This window comes from Mustela lutreola, chromosome 9 (genome assembly GCF_030435805.1).
Source record: "Mustela lutreola isolate mMusLut2 chromosome 9, mMusLut2.pri, whole genome shotgun sequence".
Taxonomy (NCBI): domain Eukaryota; kingdom Metazoa; phylum Chordata; class Mammalia; order Carnivora; family Mustelidae; genus Mustela; species Mustela lutreola.
Window position 1 is genome coordinate 34276320 of NC_081298.1, and position 15599 is coordinate 34291918.

Consider the following 15599-nt stretch of genomic DNA (forward strand, 5'->3'; position numbering starts at 1 on the left):
GTGTAGTTGCTGTCACATTACTTCTCCCTAACAAAAAACCCACAAAATTGAGTGGCATAACACAACAAACATCTACTAAGCTCATGAGTCTATGAAGTAGCTAGGCAGTTCTGGTCTGAGTCAAGCTCAGCTGGTCTCAGTAGCCTTACTCAAACCTGTGTTTAGCTGGTGGGTCAGCTGAGGGCTGGCTGGTTTATAATAGCTTCGCCCTCATGTCTGATAGTCAGTCGAGGTGATGGAGGGGGGACAACAGGGTCATGTGTCTCCTCCTGCAGCCGGCTAGCCTGAGCCTCGTCACCTAATGGCTCAGTATGCTTCTAACAGTGAGAGCAGAACCACATGAAGCCTTTTGGGGTCTAGGCTCAGAACTGCATGCTGTCACTCTGACACATTCTATGGGACAAAGCAAATCCCCAGGCCTCCTTAGATTCAGGGCGATAAAGAAATACACTCCACTCTTTCATGGGAGACACTGCTGAGGCCATGAGTACCAGAAGGGGTGAGACATTGCTATCATTGTGCAATTAATCTAGCATTCCCCCAGAACCTACAGCTTGAGTGACACAGAGTAGACACTCAATACTCAGTGACGATGTGAGCCAGAATGTGGCAATGAGATGGGATAAGGCTGAACCCCAGCAGAAGGGTGATCAAGAATAAGTCCTGGTGTTTGGAGGAGAGCCATCTGAAGCTCAGAATGGAGGGGAGGCAGAATGAGGAGGGATCCAAAGTGAAAGTCCATGAGTTTTCTGGTCGAAGCCAGATTTAAATCTACTAGGACAGAAGTTAGAAACCCTCCATAAGCCCAGTAGAATTCATGAGGTTCAAATTGATTGCCAACAGTAAAAAATCAGGTCCTCGATGAAAATTTAAATATCTGACTTCTCTTGAAAAACAAGACTCCTGCAAAATTTAGCTAGAGCTGGGTTTCTGCCACCCCTTTATACAGAGCATGCCCTCCCCCCAACTCCTACTTATGTTCAAGACTTGCCTGGTCTCCCCAAACATCTGAGTTTGTGACCTGTAGGCTGGAAAAAACCTAGACTCCTGATGGATGGGACTTTTGGGGAACAGAGCCAGACTTTGCCCTTCATATTTTCTTAATATGAACAAGAGTTCCACTTATAAGAAGCAAAAACAAATAAAAGAAAAGCTCTAACTTGAAATTTAATAATAAATGCAATTTTGTAATTAAGTTGTTAATAACTGAATAACTTTTTTAAAAGGGTGAAATATGGCACGTAATATAAATTAAACAAAATTTAGTTAATAAATTATTTAATTTATTAGTTTAGAATACAACATAATCTACCACTAACCCATGATAAAAGAAGAGTCCACTAAAACTGTAAAATTATTTTAAATAATTATTTAATTATTATTACTGTGATACTGTGATTTAAAATAAGAAATATATATTTAGTCTTCATCCCAGTTCCTGGCACAGGGCTCCTAAAACCCTTGAAATTTCCTAAATGATGAGCAACAAAGATGTCTTGGGTCATGTTAAAGAGGCAATTTTTCAAAAGCCCCTAGATAACCTAAATATAGGGGCTGATTGCCAGGGGAACCAATCTTGGGGTTAGAGGGTTGGACTTTTCAGTCCTAATTCCTAATCTCCAGAGAGAGAAGAGCAGGAGGCTGGGTCAGTAACAAAGGACTAATGATGTAATCAACCATGCCTATGCAATGAAGCCTCCATGAAAATCCAAAAGGATGGAGGTTGAAGACCTTCTGTGTTGGTGATCATGTGGAGGGAGATGCAGGGAGTGTGGGTGCTCAGAGAACATGGTAGCTCCACACCCTTTCCCCATACTTTGCCCTGTGCATCTCTTCCACCTAGCTGTTCCTGAGTTACACGCTTTTATACAAAACCAGTAATCTAGTAAGTAAAATATTTGAGTTCTGTGAGCCACTCTAGCAAACTAATCAAAGCTAGTGGTGGGAGAGGGGTTCATTGGAACTGCCAGTCTGTATCCAGTTAGTCAGAATCACAGGTGCCGACCTGGACTTGAAACTGACATCAGACTTGAGGTGGGGGTGGGGACAGCCCCATAGGACTGAGCTCTCAACTTGTAGGGTCTGATGCTATCTCCAGGTAGATAATATCAGAATTGAGTTAAATTATGGGACACCCAGCTGGTAACTAGGGAATTGCTTTGTGGTATGGAGGGAAATATCTCACACATTAGAATTGGGTGCAGAATCATAATTATCAAAATTAGGTTATTTTAAAAGTTAGATTATTTAGGGGCGCCTGGGTGGCTCAGTGGGTTAAGCCTCTGCCTTCGGCTTGGGTCATGATCCCAGGGTCCTGGGATGGAGCCCCACATCGGGCTCTCTGTTCAGCGGGGAGCCTGCTTCCTTCTCTCTCTCTCTGCCTGCCTCTCTGCCTGCTTGTGATCTCTCTCTGTCAAATAAATAAATAAAATCTTTAAAAAAAATTAGATTATTTAAAAATTATTCAAAAATGTTCATTTAAGGGGAGGAGTCAAGATGGCGGAGAAGTAGCAAGCTGAGACTGCTTCAGCTAGCCGGAGATCAGCTAGATAGCTTATCTAAAGATTGCAAACACCTGAAAATCCATCGGCAGATCGAAGAGAAGAAGAACAGCAATTCTGGAAACAGAAAAACAACCACTTTCTGAAAGGTAGGACCGGCGGAGAAGTGAATCCAAAGCGACGGGAAGATAGACCCCGGGGGGAGGGGCCGGCTCCCGGCAAGCGGCGGAGCAACCGCGCACAAAATCAGGACTTTTAAAAGTCTGTTCCGCGGAGGGACATCGCTCCAGAGGCTAAACCCGAGCGAAGCCCACGCGGGGTCAGCGTGGCCTCAGGTCCCGCAGGGTCACAGAAGGATCGGGGGTGTCTGAGTGTCGCAGAGCTTGCGGGTATTGGAACGGGAAAGCCGGCTACAGAGACAGAGCCGACAGTAAGCTCGCAGCTCCGTGTTACCTTGAACCGGTCGCAGGCTCGGTGAGCTCGGAGCGCGGCCGGAGGTCAGGCAGACGGGAGTAACTGGGCGCTGTTCTCTGAGGGCGCACTGAGGAGTGGGGCCCTGGGCTCTCGGCTCCTCCGGGCCGGAGACCAGGAGGCCGCCATTTGTATTCCCGTCCTCTGGAACTCTACGGAAAGCGCTCAGGGAACAAAAGCTCCTGAAAGCAAACCCGAGCGGATTACTCACCCCGGCCCCGGGTAAGGGCGGTGTAATTCCGCCTGGGGCAAAGACACTTGAAAATCACTACAACAGGCCCCTCCCCCAGAAGATCAACAAGAAATCCAGCCGAGACCAAGCTCACCTACCAAGGAGTGCGGTCTCAATACCAAGGAGAGCAGCAGAATTCCAGAGGAGGAGAAAGCCAAGCACGGAACTCATGGCTTTTTTCCTGTGATTTTTTTTAGTCTTGCAGTTAATTTAATTTTTTCTTTTTCATTTTTTTTTTTTTTTTCTCGCCTTCGGGTAAAATTTTTTTTTTTTTTTAACTGTTACCTTTTTCTTTTTTAACGATTTTTTACTAGTTTATCTAATATATATATATATTTTTTTACATTTTTCTTAGGTGTTTTCTTTTTTTAAAAAAAATTCTTTTTTTTTTTTTTTTTTTTTCTTTTTTCTTTCTTCCTTTTTGAACCTCTTTTTATCCCCTTTCTCCCCACTCACGATTTTGGATCTCTTCTAATTTGGCTAAAGCATATTTTCCTGGGGTTGTTGCCACCCTTTTAGTATTTTACTTGCCCCTTCATTTACTCTTATCTGGACAAAATGACAAGACGTAAAAATTCACCACAAAAAAAAGAACAAGAGGCAGTACCGAAGGCTAGGGACCTAATCAATACAGACATCGGTAATATGTCAGATCTAGAGTTCAGAATGACAATTCTCAAGGTTCTAGCCGGGCTCGAAAAAGGCATGGAAGATATTAGAGAAACCCTCTCGAGAGATATAAAAGCCCTTTCTGGAGAAATAAAAGAACTAAAATCTAACCAAGTTGAAATCAAAAAAGCTATTAATGAGGTGCAATCAAAAATGGAGGCTCTCACTGCTAGGATAAATGAGGCAGAAGAAAGAATTAGTGATATAGAAGACCAAATGACAGAGAATAAAGAAGCTGATCAAAAGAGGGACAAACAGCTACTGGACCACGAGGGGAGAATTCGAGAAATAAGTGACACCATAAGACGAAACAACATTAGAATAATTGGGATTCCAGAAGAAGAAGAAAGTGAGAGGGGAGCAGAAGGTATACTGGAGAGAATTATTGGGGAGAATTTCCCCAATATGGCAAAGGGAACAAGCATCAAAATTCAGGAGGTTCAGAGAATGCCCCTCAAAATAAATAAGAATAGGCCCACACCCCGTCACATAATAGTAAAATTTACAAGTCTCAATGACAAAGAGAAAATCCTGAAAGCAGCCCGGGAAAAGAAGTCTGTAACATACAATGGTAAAAATATTAGATTGGCAGCTGACTTATCCACAGAGACCTGGCAGGCCAGAAAGAGCTGGCATGATATTTTCAGAGCACTAAACGAGAAAAACATGCAGCCAAGAATACTATATCCAGCTAGGCTATCATTGAAAATAGAAGGAGAGATTAAAAGCTTCCAGGACAAACAACAACTGAAAGAATTTGCAAATACCAAACCAGCTCTACAGGAAATATTGAAAGGGGTCCTCTAAGCAAAGAGAGAGCCTACAAGTGGTAGATCAGAAAGGAACAGAGACCATATACAGTAACAGTCACCTTACAGGCAATACAATGGCACTAAATTCATATCTCTCAATAGTTACCCTGAATGTGAATGGGCTAAATGCCCCTGTCAAAAGACACAGGGTATCAGAATGGATAAAAAAACAAAACCCATCTATATGTTGCCTCCAAGAAACACATTTTAAGCCCGAAGACACCTCCAGATTTAAAGTGAGGGGGTGGAAAAGAATTTACCATGCTAATGGACATCAGAAGAAAGCAGGAGTGGCAATCCTTATATCAGATCAATTAGATTTTAAGCCAAAGACTGTAATAAGAGATGAGGAAGGACACTATATCATACTCAAAGGGTCGGTCCAACAAGAAGATTTAACAATTTTAAATATCTATGCCCCCAACGTGGGAGCAGCCAACTATATAAACCAATTAATAACAAAATCAAAGAAACACATAAACAACAATACAATAATAGTAGGGGACTTTAATATTCCCCTCACTGAAATGGACAGGTCATCCAAGCAAAAGATCAGCAAGGAAATAAAGGCCTTAAATGACACACTGGACCAGATGGACATCACAGATATATTCAGAATATTTCATCCCAAAGCAACAGAATACACATTCTTCTCTAGTGCACATGGTACATTCTCCAGAATAGATCACATCCTCGGTCCTAAATCAGGACTCAACCGGTATCAAAAGATTGGGATCATTCCCTGCATATTTTCAGACCACAATGCTCTAAAGCTAGAACTCAACCACAAAAGGAAGTTTGGAAAGAACCCAAATACATGGAGACTAAAGAGTATCCTTCTAAAGAATGAATGGGTCAACCGGGAAATTAAAGAAGAATTGAAAAAAATCATGGAAACAAATGATAATGAAAATACAACGGTTCAAAATCTGTGGGACACAACAAAGGCAGTCCTGAGAGGAAAATATATAGCGGTACAAGCCTTTCTCAAGAAACAAGAAAGGTCTCAGGTACACAACCTAACCCTACACCTAAAGGAGCTGGAGAAGGAACAAGAAAGAAACCCTAAGCCCAGCAGGAGAAGAGAAATCATAAAGATCAGAGCAGAAATCAATGAAATAGAAACCAAAAAAACAATAGAACAAATCAACGAAACTAGGAGCTGGTTCTTTGAAAGAATTAATAAAATTGATAAACCCCTGGCCCGACTTATCAAAAAGAAAAGAGAAAGGACCCAAATAAATAAAATCATGAATGAAAGAGGAGAGATCACAACTAACACCAAGGAAATACAAACTATTATAAGAACATACTATGAGCAACTCTACGGCAATAAATTTGACAATCTGGAAGAAATGGATGCATTCCTAGAAACATATAAACTACCACAACTGAACCATGAAGAAATAGAAAGCCTGAACAGACCCATAACCAGTAAGGAGATTGAAACAGTCATTAAAAATCTCCAAACAAACAAAAGCCCAGGGCCAGACGGCTTCCCGGGGGAATTCTACCAAACATTTAAAGAAGAACTAATTCCTATTCTCCTGAAACTGTTCCAAAAAATAGAAATGGAAGGAAAACTTCCAAACTCATTTTATGAGGCCAGCATCACCTTGATCCCAAAACCAGACAAGGATCCCACCAAAAAAGAGAGCTATAGACCGATATCCTTGATGAACACAGATGCGAAAATACTCAACAAAATACTAGCCAATCGGATTCAACAGTACATTAAAAAGATTATTCACCACGACCAAGTGGGATTTATTCCAGGGCTGCAAGGTTGGTTCAACATCCGCAAATCAGTCAATGTGATACAACACATCAATAAAAGTAAGAACAAGAACCATATGATACTCTCAATAGATGCTGAAAAAGCATTTGACAAAGTACAACATCCCTTCCTGATCAAAACTCTTCAAAGTGTAGGGATAGAGGGCACATACCTCAATATCATCAAAGCCATCTATGAAAAACCCACCGCAAATATCATTCTCAATGGAGAAAAACTGAAAGCTTTTCCGCTAAGGTCAGGAACACGGCAGGGATGTCCATTATCACCACTGCTATTCAACATCGTACTAGAGGTCCTAGCCTCAGCAATCAGACAACAAAAGGAAATTAAAGGCATCCAAATCGGCAAAGAAGAAGTCAAATTATCACTCTTCGCAGATGATATGATACTATATGTGGAAAACCCAAAAGACTCCACTCCAAAACTGCTAGAACTTATACAGGAATTCAGTAAAGTGTCAGGATATAAAATCAATGCACAGAAATCAGTTGCATTTCTCTACACCAACAGCAAGACAGAAGAAAGAGATATTAAGGAGTCAATCCCATTTACAATTGCATCCAAAACCATAAGATACCTAGGAATAAACCTAACCAAAGAGACACAGAATCTATACTCAGAAAACTATAAAGTACTCATGAAAGAAATTGAGGAAGACACAAAGAAATGGAAAAATGTTCCATGCTCCTGGATTGGAAGAATAAATATTGTGAAAATGTCTATGCTACCTAAAGCAATCTACACATTTAATGCAATTCCTATCAAAGTACCATCCATCTTTTTCAAAGAAATGGAACAAATAATTCTAAAATTTATATGGAACCAGAAAAGACCTCGAATAGCCAAAGGGATATTGAAAAAGAAAGCCAACGTTGGTGGCATCACAATTCCGGACTTCAAGCTCTATTACAAAGCTGTCATCATCAAGACAGCATGGTACTGGCACAAAAACAGACACATAGATCAATGGAACAGAATAGAGAGCCCAGAAATAGACCCTCAACTCTATGGTCAACTAATCTTCGACAAAGCAGGAAAGAATGTCCAATGGAAAAAAGACAGCCTTTTCAATAAATGGTGCTGGGAAAATTGGACAGCCACATGCAGAAAAATGAAATTGGACCATTTCCTTACACCACACACAAAAATAGACTCAAAATGGATGAAGGACCTCAATGTACGAAAGGAATCCATCAAAATCCTTGAGGAGAACACGGGCAGCAACCTCTTCGACCTCTGCCGCAGCAACATCTTCCTAGGAACAACGCAAAAGGCAAGGGAAGCAAGGGAAAAAATGAACTACTGGGATTTCATCAAGATCAAAAGCTTTTGCACAGCAAAGGAAACAGTTAACAAAATCAAAAGACAACTGACAGAATGGGAGAAGATATATGCAAACGACATATCAGATAAAGGACTAGTGTCCAGAATCTATAAAGAACTTAGCAAACTCAACACCCAAAGAACAAATAATCCAATCAAGAAATGGGCAGAAGACATGAACAGACATTTCTGCAAAGAAGACATCCAGATGGCCAACAGACACATGAAAAAGTGCTCCATATCACTTGGCATCAGGGAAATACAAATCAAAACCACAATGAGATATCACCTCACACCAGTCAGAATGGCTAAAATCAACAAGTCAGGAAATGACAGATGCTGGCGAGGATGCGGAGAAAGGGGAACCCTCCTACACTGTTGGTGGGAATGCAAGCTGGTGCAGCCACTCTGGAAAACAGCATGGAGGTTCCTCAAAATGTTGAAAATAGAACTGCCCTATGACCCAGCAATTGCACTATTGGGTATTTACCCTAAAGATACAAATGTAGTGATCCAAAGGGACACATGCACCCGAATGTTTATAGCAGCAATGTCCACAATAGCCAAACTATGGAAAGAACCTAGATGTCCATCAACAGATGAATGGATCAAGAAGATGTGGTATATATACACAATGGAATACTATGCAGCCATCAAAAGAAATGAAATCTTGCCATTTGCAACAACATGGATGGAACTAGAGCGTATCATGCTTAGCGAAATAAGTCAAGCAGAGAAAGACAACTATCATATGATCTCCCTGATATGAGGAAGTGGTGATGCAACATGGAGGCTTAAGTGGGTAGAAGAATAAATGAAACAAGATGGGATTGGGAGGGAGACAAACCATAAGTGACTCTTAATCTCACAAAACAAACTGAGGGTTGCCGGGGGGAGGGGGTTGGGGAGAAGGGGGTGGGATTATGGACATTGGGGAGGGTATGTGATTTGGTGAGTGCTGTGAAGTGTGTAAACCTGGTGATTCACAGACCTGGGGATAAAAATATATGTATATAAAAAATATATGTTTATAAAAAATAAAAAATTAAAAAAAAAAAAAAAATGTTCATTTAAGTATTTGACATTGTTTCATAGTTCACATTCTTTTTTGTATATAAATTCAAAAAAAAAAAAAAACAGTACTATCAAGCACTCTGGGGTCTTGCCTACCAGGACCTAAGAGAAATTGACCACTAGGTCACATGCAATGAATCTAATGCTGAAGTTACCCCACACTAACCTAAAGGAAAACAGAAATCTGCTGTTTCCTCAACACCAGGCTCCTTGCTTAGTCTTCGTTTCCTCATATTTCTTGGAAGCAAAACTTGAACAGCACGCCTTGCTGAATTAAAAATGAGACAAATGAATGGCCTGCGTGGCAGTTAATGAGAACTGGTGAACACCAGACTAAGATTTCACTCCTGTAAAAGCCCCTACTCTCTTCAAAATGGTTGGGAAAGAATTGGCCATTGTCATCTCATCTGTGATGCTCCGATGGCTCACTTGTTCCTCACAGGGAGGGAGCAGCTGTGTGTGAAGGTGCCTTTGCTTCATTGTAGCAATGTCAGTCTCAGAGCCCCATGAGTGCCCTTCTCATAGCATGCTTCCTCCTTGGCTTATTAGAATTCATATGCCAGTGCAACATAATCATAAATACCCTACATTTTATATTTGGGAAGAATAGTTGACTTTCAGTACTTAGGACAAGTCATTTTTATCAGACACTTTTTAAAAAAGATTTTATTTATTTATTTGAGAGAGAGAGCGAGAGAAAGGATGAGAGTGATATGAAGGACAGAGGGAGAAGCAGACTCCCTACTGAGCAGGGAGTCCAATGCAGGACTGGATCCCGGGACTTTGAGAACATGACCTGAGCTGAAGGCAGATACCTAACTGGCTGAGCCACCCAGGCGACCCTATCTGGCCCTTTTTGATGTGGGGTGGGAGGGGGGGTAGGGAATGTTGTTCAAATAGATCCACAGTCCATCTTCTGAGATTATTGGGATCCTTGTCTTTTGAAATACATAATTTTTCTGATTTTAGAAAGTCATATAATGCATATACTATGAGCATAATACTCTAGGAGGGGGCTTGTCATCCTCATAGTCATACAAATTAATACGTCTACAGTACCGTGCATGGATATTCACATTCAGTGAAATATATAAGGATTTTAAATAACTATATCAATTAATGTCTATGTGTTTGCCCCAAATTTACCAAAAAAAAAAAAGTTCTGGATTTCAGAACTTTGGGGGATTTTAGAATTGCAGGCAAGGGATTATGGGCCTATATTATATAACTAAATCCTGGCAGAATTCCTCCAGCATAAAAGCACAAGCAAAGGGGTTGAACCAAAGAGGGTGTTCTCATGCTGCTGACATTGTCCAGAATGTGAGCAAGGAAAGGGGTCACAGCTCCAAAGAACAGATGCCCTGAGTACTGTCTTAACCCTGGACTAAGCAGCATGATCCCGGGGTCCTGGAACCGAACCCTGCATCAGGTTCTCTGTTCAGTGGGGAGCCTGCTTTCCCCACCCCTCTGCCTGCCTCTCTGCCTACTTGTGATCTCTCTCCCTGTGTGTCAAATAAATAAGTAAAATCTTAAAAAATAAATAAATAAAAATAAGATAAGCCTCTGCCTTCAGCTTGGGTCATGATCTCAGGGTCCTGGGATCGAGCCCCACATCAGGCTCTCTGCTCAGCAGGGAGCCTGCTTCCCCCTCTCTCTGCCTGCCTCTCTGACTACCTGTGATCTCTGTAAAATAAATAAATAAAATCTTAAAAAAAAAAAATTCTTTGTTTCCATCACAGTAGAGCTTTCCAGCAGGCAGCACCCACCACTGGCTGCCCCTCACCCTGGCTACAGAAGACGCCCAGCCTTCACTGGTTTTATGATTACGGCTTCCATTTAAGTCTGAAGAAATGGTTCTGTGACTTTTAAAAGTCTGGGCATTCTCCAGAGCATTAAACAGATAAATTAAAAGACAGTTTATAAGGTAGCTAAAGCAAAATACAAGGCAAATAAAATTAGAATGAAAAGAAAAAGAATCAAAGAGGTGATAAAAGAAGGCAAAACAGAAGTTAAAGTTGGTTATAGGAGTATGTTCAGTTCATAAAAATGCATTGAGGGGTGCCTGGGTGGCACAGTCCGTTAAACCCCTGACTCTTGTTCCCGCTCAGGGTGGTGAGATCGAGCTGTGAAAGGCTCCACGCTCAGCAGGGAGTCTGCCGGAAATGCTCTCCCTTTGCTCCTCACCTCGCCCTCTCTCTTCCTCTAAAATAATAAATAAATAAATCTTTTAAAAAATGCATTGAGCTTCTCTCTAGAAGTACTCCACGGCACTTTATGAAGCCCCCTTGTAGCTCCCCTGTCCTCTCCAGCCACCTCTTCCCTCTCCCCAGCCTGAAGCATGGCTGACCTTGGCACGCCCAGCTCTCAGTAGCTTCCAGTCCCTTCATTTAAGAACTTTGGATCAGGGCGCTTGGGTGGCTCAGTGGGTTAAGCCGCTGCCTTCGGCTCAGGTCATGATCTCAGGGTCCTGGGATGGAGTCCCGCATCGGGCTCTCTGCTCAGCAGGGAGCCTGCTTCCCCCTCTCTCTCTCTGCCTCTCCAACTACTTTGTGATTTCTCTCTGTCAAGTAAATAAGTAAAATCTTTAAAAAAAAAAAAAAAAAAAAAAGAACTTCGGATCACAGCATATTACTTCTGTAAACTTTTTCAAAAGATTTGCCTCTGCGTCTTTGTGTGTGTATTTATACTGTTGCCTGTCTTTAGCCCTATTCTGCCCCCACAGAACCTGAACTTGACCTTCAGCCGCAGACAGGTGACGTGGTCAACTACACTCTGTTTTACATCTTCTCCATAGGTACCCCGTGGATGGTATTTACATTAATTTATTCCTCCCCCATCTTTGCACATCTCTTTCCAAGAGTTTCCACGCGGGGGGTTAGAGAAAACTAAATGACCTAAAACCATCCTCCTCTCTTGATGTCTCCCAGCTGCAGACAGACCTGGAGCAAGAATACCAAGACAAGTTCAAAAGACTGCCCCTGGAGATCTTGGAGTTCGTGCAGGAAGCCATGAAAGGGAAGATCAGCGAAGACAGCAACCACAGCTCTGCCCCTCCCTCCCTGGCCTCAGAGCCTGGAAAAATGAACCACAGGCCTCCCTCCAGTGACGAGCTGGAAGGAGACAACCCAGGAAAAGAGTTCGATACTCCTCTGTGATTGTTCCTGCCAGGCCTTCAAAGCATGCATGGCCCCTTCATCCGACTCTCTCTTACTACAAAAATCACTGCCCGGGGGCATCTTCCTGAGAAGCATTCTTTACCCTACAATCCACACCACAGGGAGAGTTCTAGAAGGATCCATGCCAACATCCTCATGCCCAGGCTCCATGCGTTATGTGGACGCTACTACAGGTCTGCTTGTGGAGAGTGCATGTATGTGGGATTTTTGTTTTCTTTCCAATAGTAAATTCAAAGCAGGCAACTTCCGGGCTCCATGGGACATTTAACGAAGGACAGTGTCTTTTTTGAAGAAAATCAAGCTCATGTTTTTATTTGAAGCTCTGGTATAAAGTATTTCAAAGTAATAGGAATAGTTTGAGAAATGCGTAGCATTATTTAACACTATCGAACAGCCAACTTTGAGCATTCGTTTTCCTAACTGCCCCTCAACTACCATCTCTTCAAGTTAACGTGCATATTAAATTGTTTTATCCTTTGCTTTGCAAGCACTGGAGGCTTGCAGTTTGCTAATTTATTTATCATAGAGGCATCAATGTATCTGTTGCTGACATGGCTTTATTCAATACCACAGTGATTCGAATAAGTTGGTCTTCTTTCTTGAAAAAAAGTCACTTGGTTGTATCCTTGCCCAGTGAAGCTATCCCAATACATAGCAATATGGCGCATACATTGGGTTGCTTGAGCAAACTGGCCACACACTTCCAGGCACTGTGCTTTCTGAAGTAACTATTTGCACTCAAAGTCTGGGTATCCATTGGTGGTTGGCCTGAAATTATTAAATAACTACAAAGTCTGTCTGGTTGAATAAAAATGGTTAAGCTGATAGATGTTGAGCAGAGATTCAATCAGGGGGAACAGGTTCCAGTGGTTATTTTGCTGTCTCACATTTTTTATGGTTCATTTATTTTTACTATAGAGATAAAGATTGAATATTTATCTAGAGAATACACAGACCCACATATAAATGATATATAGTATCTCCATGTATATATGTACACACATAGCCATGTAAGTACACAAACACTCACACACACACACACACACACACACACACACACAAGCACAAGCGCATACAAGTATAGATGCGTGTATTTTAATTGGCAGTGACCCAAGTCTCTTGCATAAGACTTAAACCCAAATTCGGGGATAAATACCCAGAGAAGAAAATGGTCAAACATCTATCTATATTATGTAACTATTAAATTATGTTGAAATTCTAAGAAACAGTGGATGGAACTGTTGATACAAGTTGAGGTAGATTTAGAGCTTAGAATATGAATTTGATATATATTTTGCAGGATCAAAAACTGGATTTTAAGTATCAGATTTTAAGCTTGTTTTAATAGAATATATAAAAAAATGTATAGGACAGCAATATGGAAATTTATTAGTATCTTTCATAATTTTTAAGTCTGACAGATTTTGACTTTATTCTAACATAAAAAATCTTTCATTATATATTTACTATGTACATTTAATCCACTTAATTGTGTCTTTTTGTTAAGTTTCTATGTTGGTGGCATAAGAAAAACAAATTATATCATGGGAAAACTGATCAAAAATATTATTGAAGGAACTTAAGTAAGAGAGAATAATTATATAGAGGGAAATATAATTTAGAGAGTAACACAAGGAACATTGAAGTTAAAGCTCTGAAGAAAGATGCTTATAGCTTTATTTTCCCTTAAAATAAACCTGTCTGATTGTAGCTTAGCGAAACATTTTAAAATGCAAAAACCAGTTGTGTCCTGAAAATTGTGTTTCAAGAATTTAATATTTTTATGCAAATTATTTTATTTAACTTTAAGCAATAACTAGGGATCACAGTTAAGTTTTAATCAAAATGAAGACTTAGTTCAAACATGAGGCAAGAGTGTTTGATTAAAAAATAAAAAACACATCTGGCAAGACACAAGGAGAAAAAATCCCATCCTTTTTGGAAATGATTATATTTTGATCTGAAGGATTTGGGGTATTAATTAGACACTTAATAAAACTTATCTTCCATTGAAAGATAAATCTTTTATAAATCATTCTACTTTTGCACTTTGAAAGAAAAACATTCATCGTAAGGAAGCAAGAATGGGCACAATTGAATGCTGCATTTTTATAAATAAAATTGTAGACTGTCTAACGTTGCAGAAGAATGAACTAATAATAGCATTCATACCAAACACAATGATGATTATTACAGAACACTGTCTCACATTTTAGTCCAGAGAGAGACAGAAGTGGAAAGACCCTGACTTACACAAAACTGTTTGGGTAGTGGGATTGCATTCTCTTCGTGACTCTAGTCATTTTGCAATACATTTGTATTTGGCCATTTACTGTAATCACATTTTTATATCTGTACAATGACACTTTTTGCAGTTGTGGGGTAGTGTGGAACACTGTCCATCTTGCCTCATTGAAACTACTACAGCGATACTATCATTTAACAATATTAATATTACTTGAAATAGAGTAAGATAAAGAAAAAGGGTCTATATGATGTGCAGTTTTGTGCCTTTATGTATTTGCCTTGTTCTGTGTTGAATGTGTAAAATTCTGTACTGTGGTTTTCTTGTAATAGAGCGTTAGAGCTGTGTAGTCAATTAGACCGTGCCCCTCTGATACCCTTACACTACTGAGAATAGCGTGGTTTTGGCCGTGAAAACCAATTTTCAAAATTCTGATGACATGCCTTGTGTTTTTGGTTTCCAGCATTTCATTTGAACATTTCCACATCGCCGTACATTCATGCATTAATGCTCCTGTAATAGATAAGCGGTCATTCAGTCATTCCAAAAGAAAGGGCCATTGCTTGCGTTACTTTGAATTTAATGTTGCGCGTGTGCACTGTATAAATATTGTTTGTGATGGATTGGACATTGTGACTTTTGCCTTTTCAGAAGAAAAATAAAAGATAGGACAAAGTATTTGAAACTCTTAAAGTGTACATATTTTGTTCTTCTATCTCAAATTATTTAAAATGCGTAATTCACATTTTTGTAATAACTCTATGCAATTTTGTGGCATGATGTTTCTTCCACTTGTAATTTTATGTGCTTTCATCACAAATCCAAAGGAAACAATAAAAATTTCTTAACACAACCCAGGTGTGTCATTTCTTGCTGTCAGAGCCAACTTTTTTCTTTCTTTTTTTGTTTTTGATGGGCGGGATGGTGGGAGTGCTTTTCGCACCAGTCATTAAAGACAGAAGGCCCACCCTGATGCAGCCCATCTGTGCCTGTACAGGAGCTTGGGATGCTGCGATGCATGTGCCAGAGGGCACCACTGTCATTACTTTATCGATCTACCATCCTGTCCAGGAATGACCGAGCACCTGTCCATTACTTCCGTTTTAGAGACCACCCCTCCCTTCTTTCACCAAAGCTAAGGAAAGCAGAACAGTCAAAAGTTTGCTAACAGGGGCACCTGGGTGGCTCAGTGGGTTAAAGCCTCCGCCTTCGGCTCAGGTCATGATCTCAGGGTTCTGGGATCAAGCCCCACATCAGGCTTTCTGCTCAGCGGGGAGCCTGCTTCTTCCCCTCTTTCT

General features: G+C 40.7%; 1 protein-coding gene across 3 annotated transcripts in view; it reads left to right on the top strand.

The window, feature by feature from the left end:
• The window catches only part of PLCB1 (phospholipase C beta 1), a 682758-nt gene extending 667604 nt beyond the window's left edge, over positions 1 to 15154 (top strand). For 2 of the 3 annotated variants that reach the window (XM_059133978.1, XM_059133981.1), the window contains exon 32: positions 11808 to 15154. In XM_059133978.1, coding sequence (XP_058989961.1) covers positions 11808 to 12035 — 228 coding nt within the window. In that variant the 3' untranslated portion in view covers positions 12036 to 15154. The remainder of the gene's footprint in view (positions 1 to 11807) is intronic. The other variant, XM_059133980.1, reaches the window with a different exon arrangement.
• The last annotated feature ends 445 nt before the right edge of the window (positions 15155 to 15599 follow it).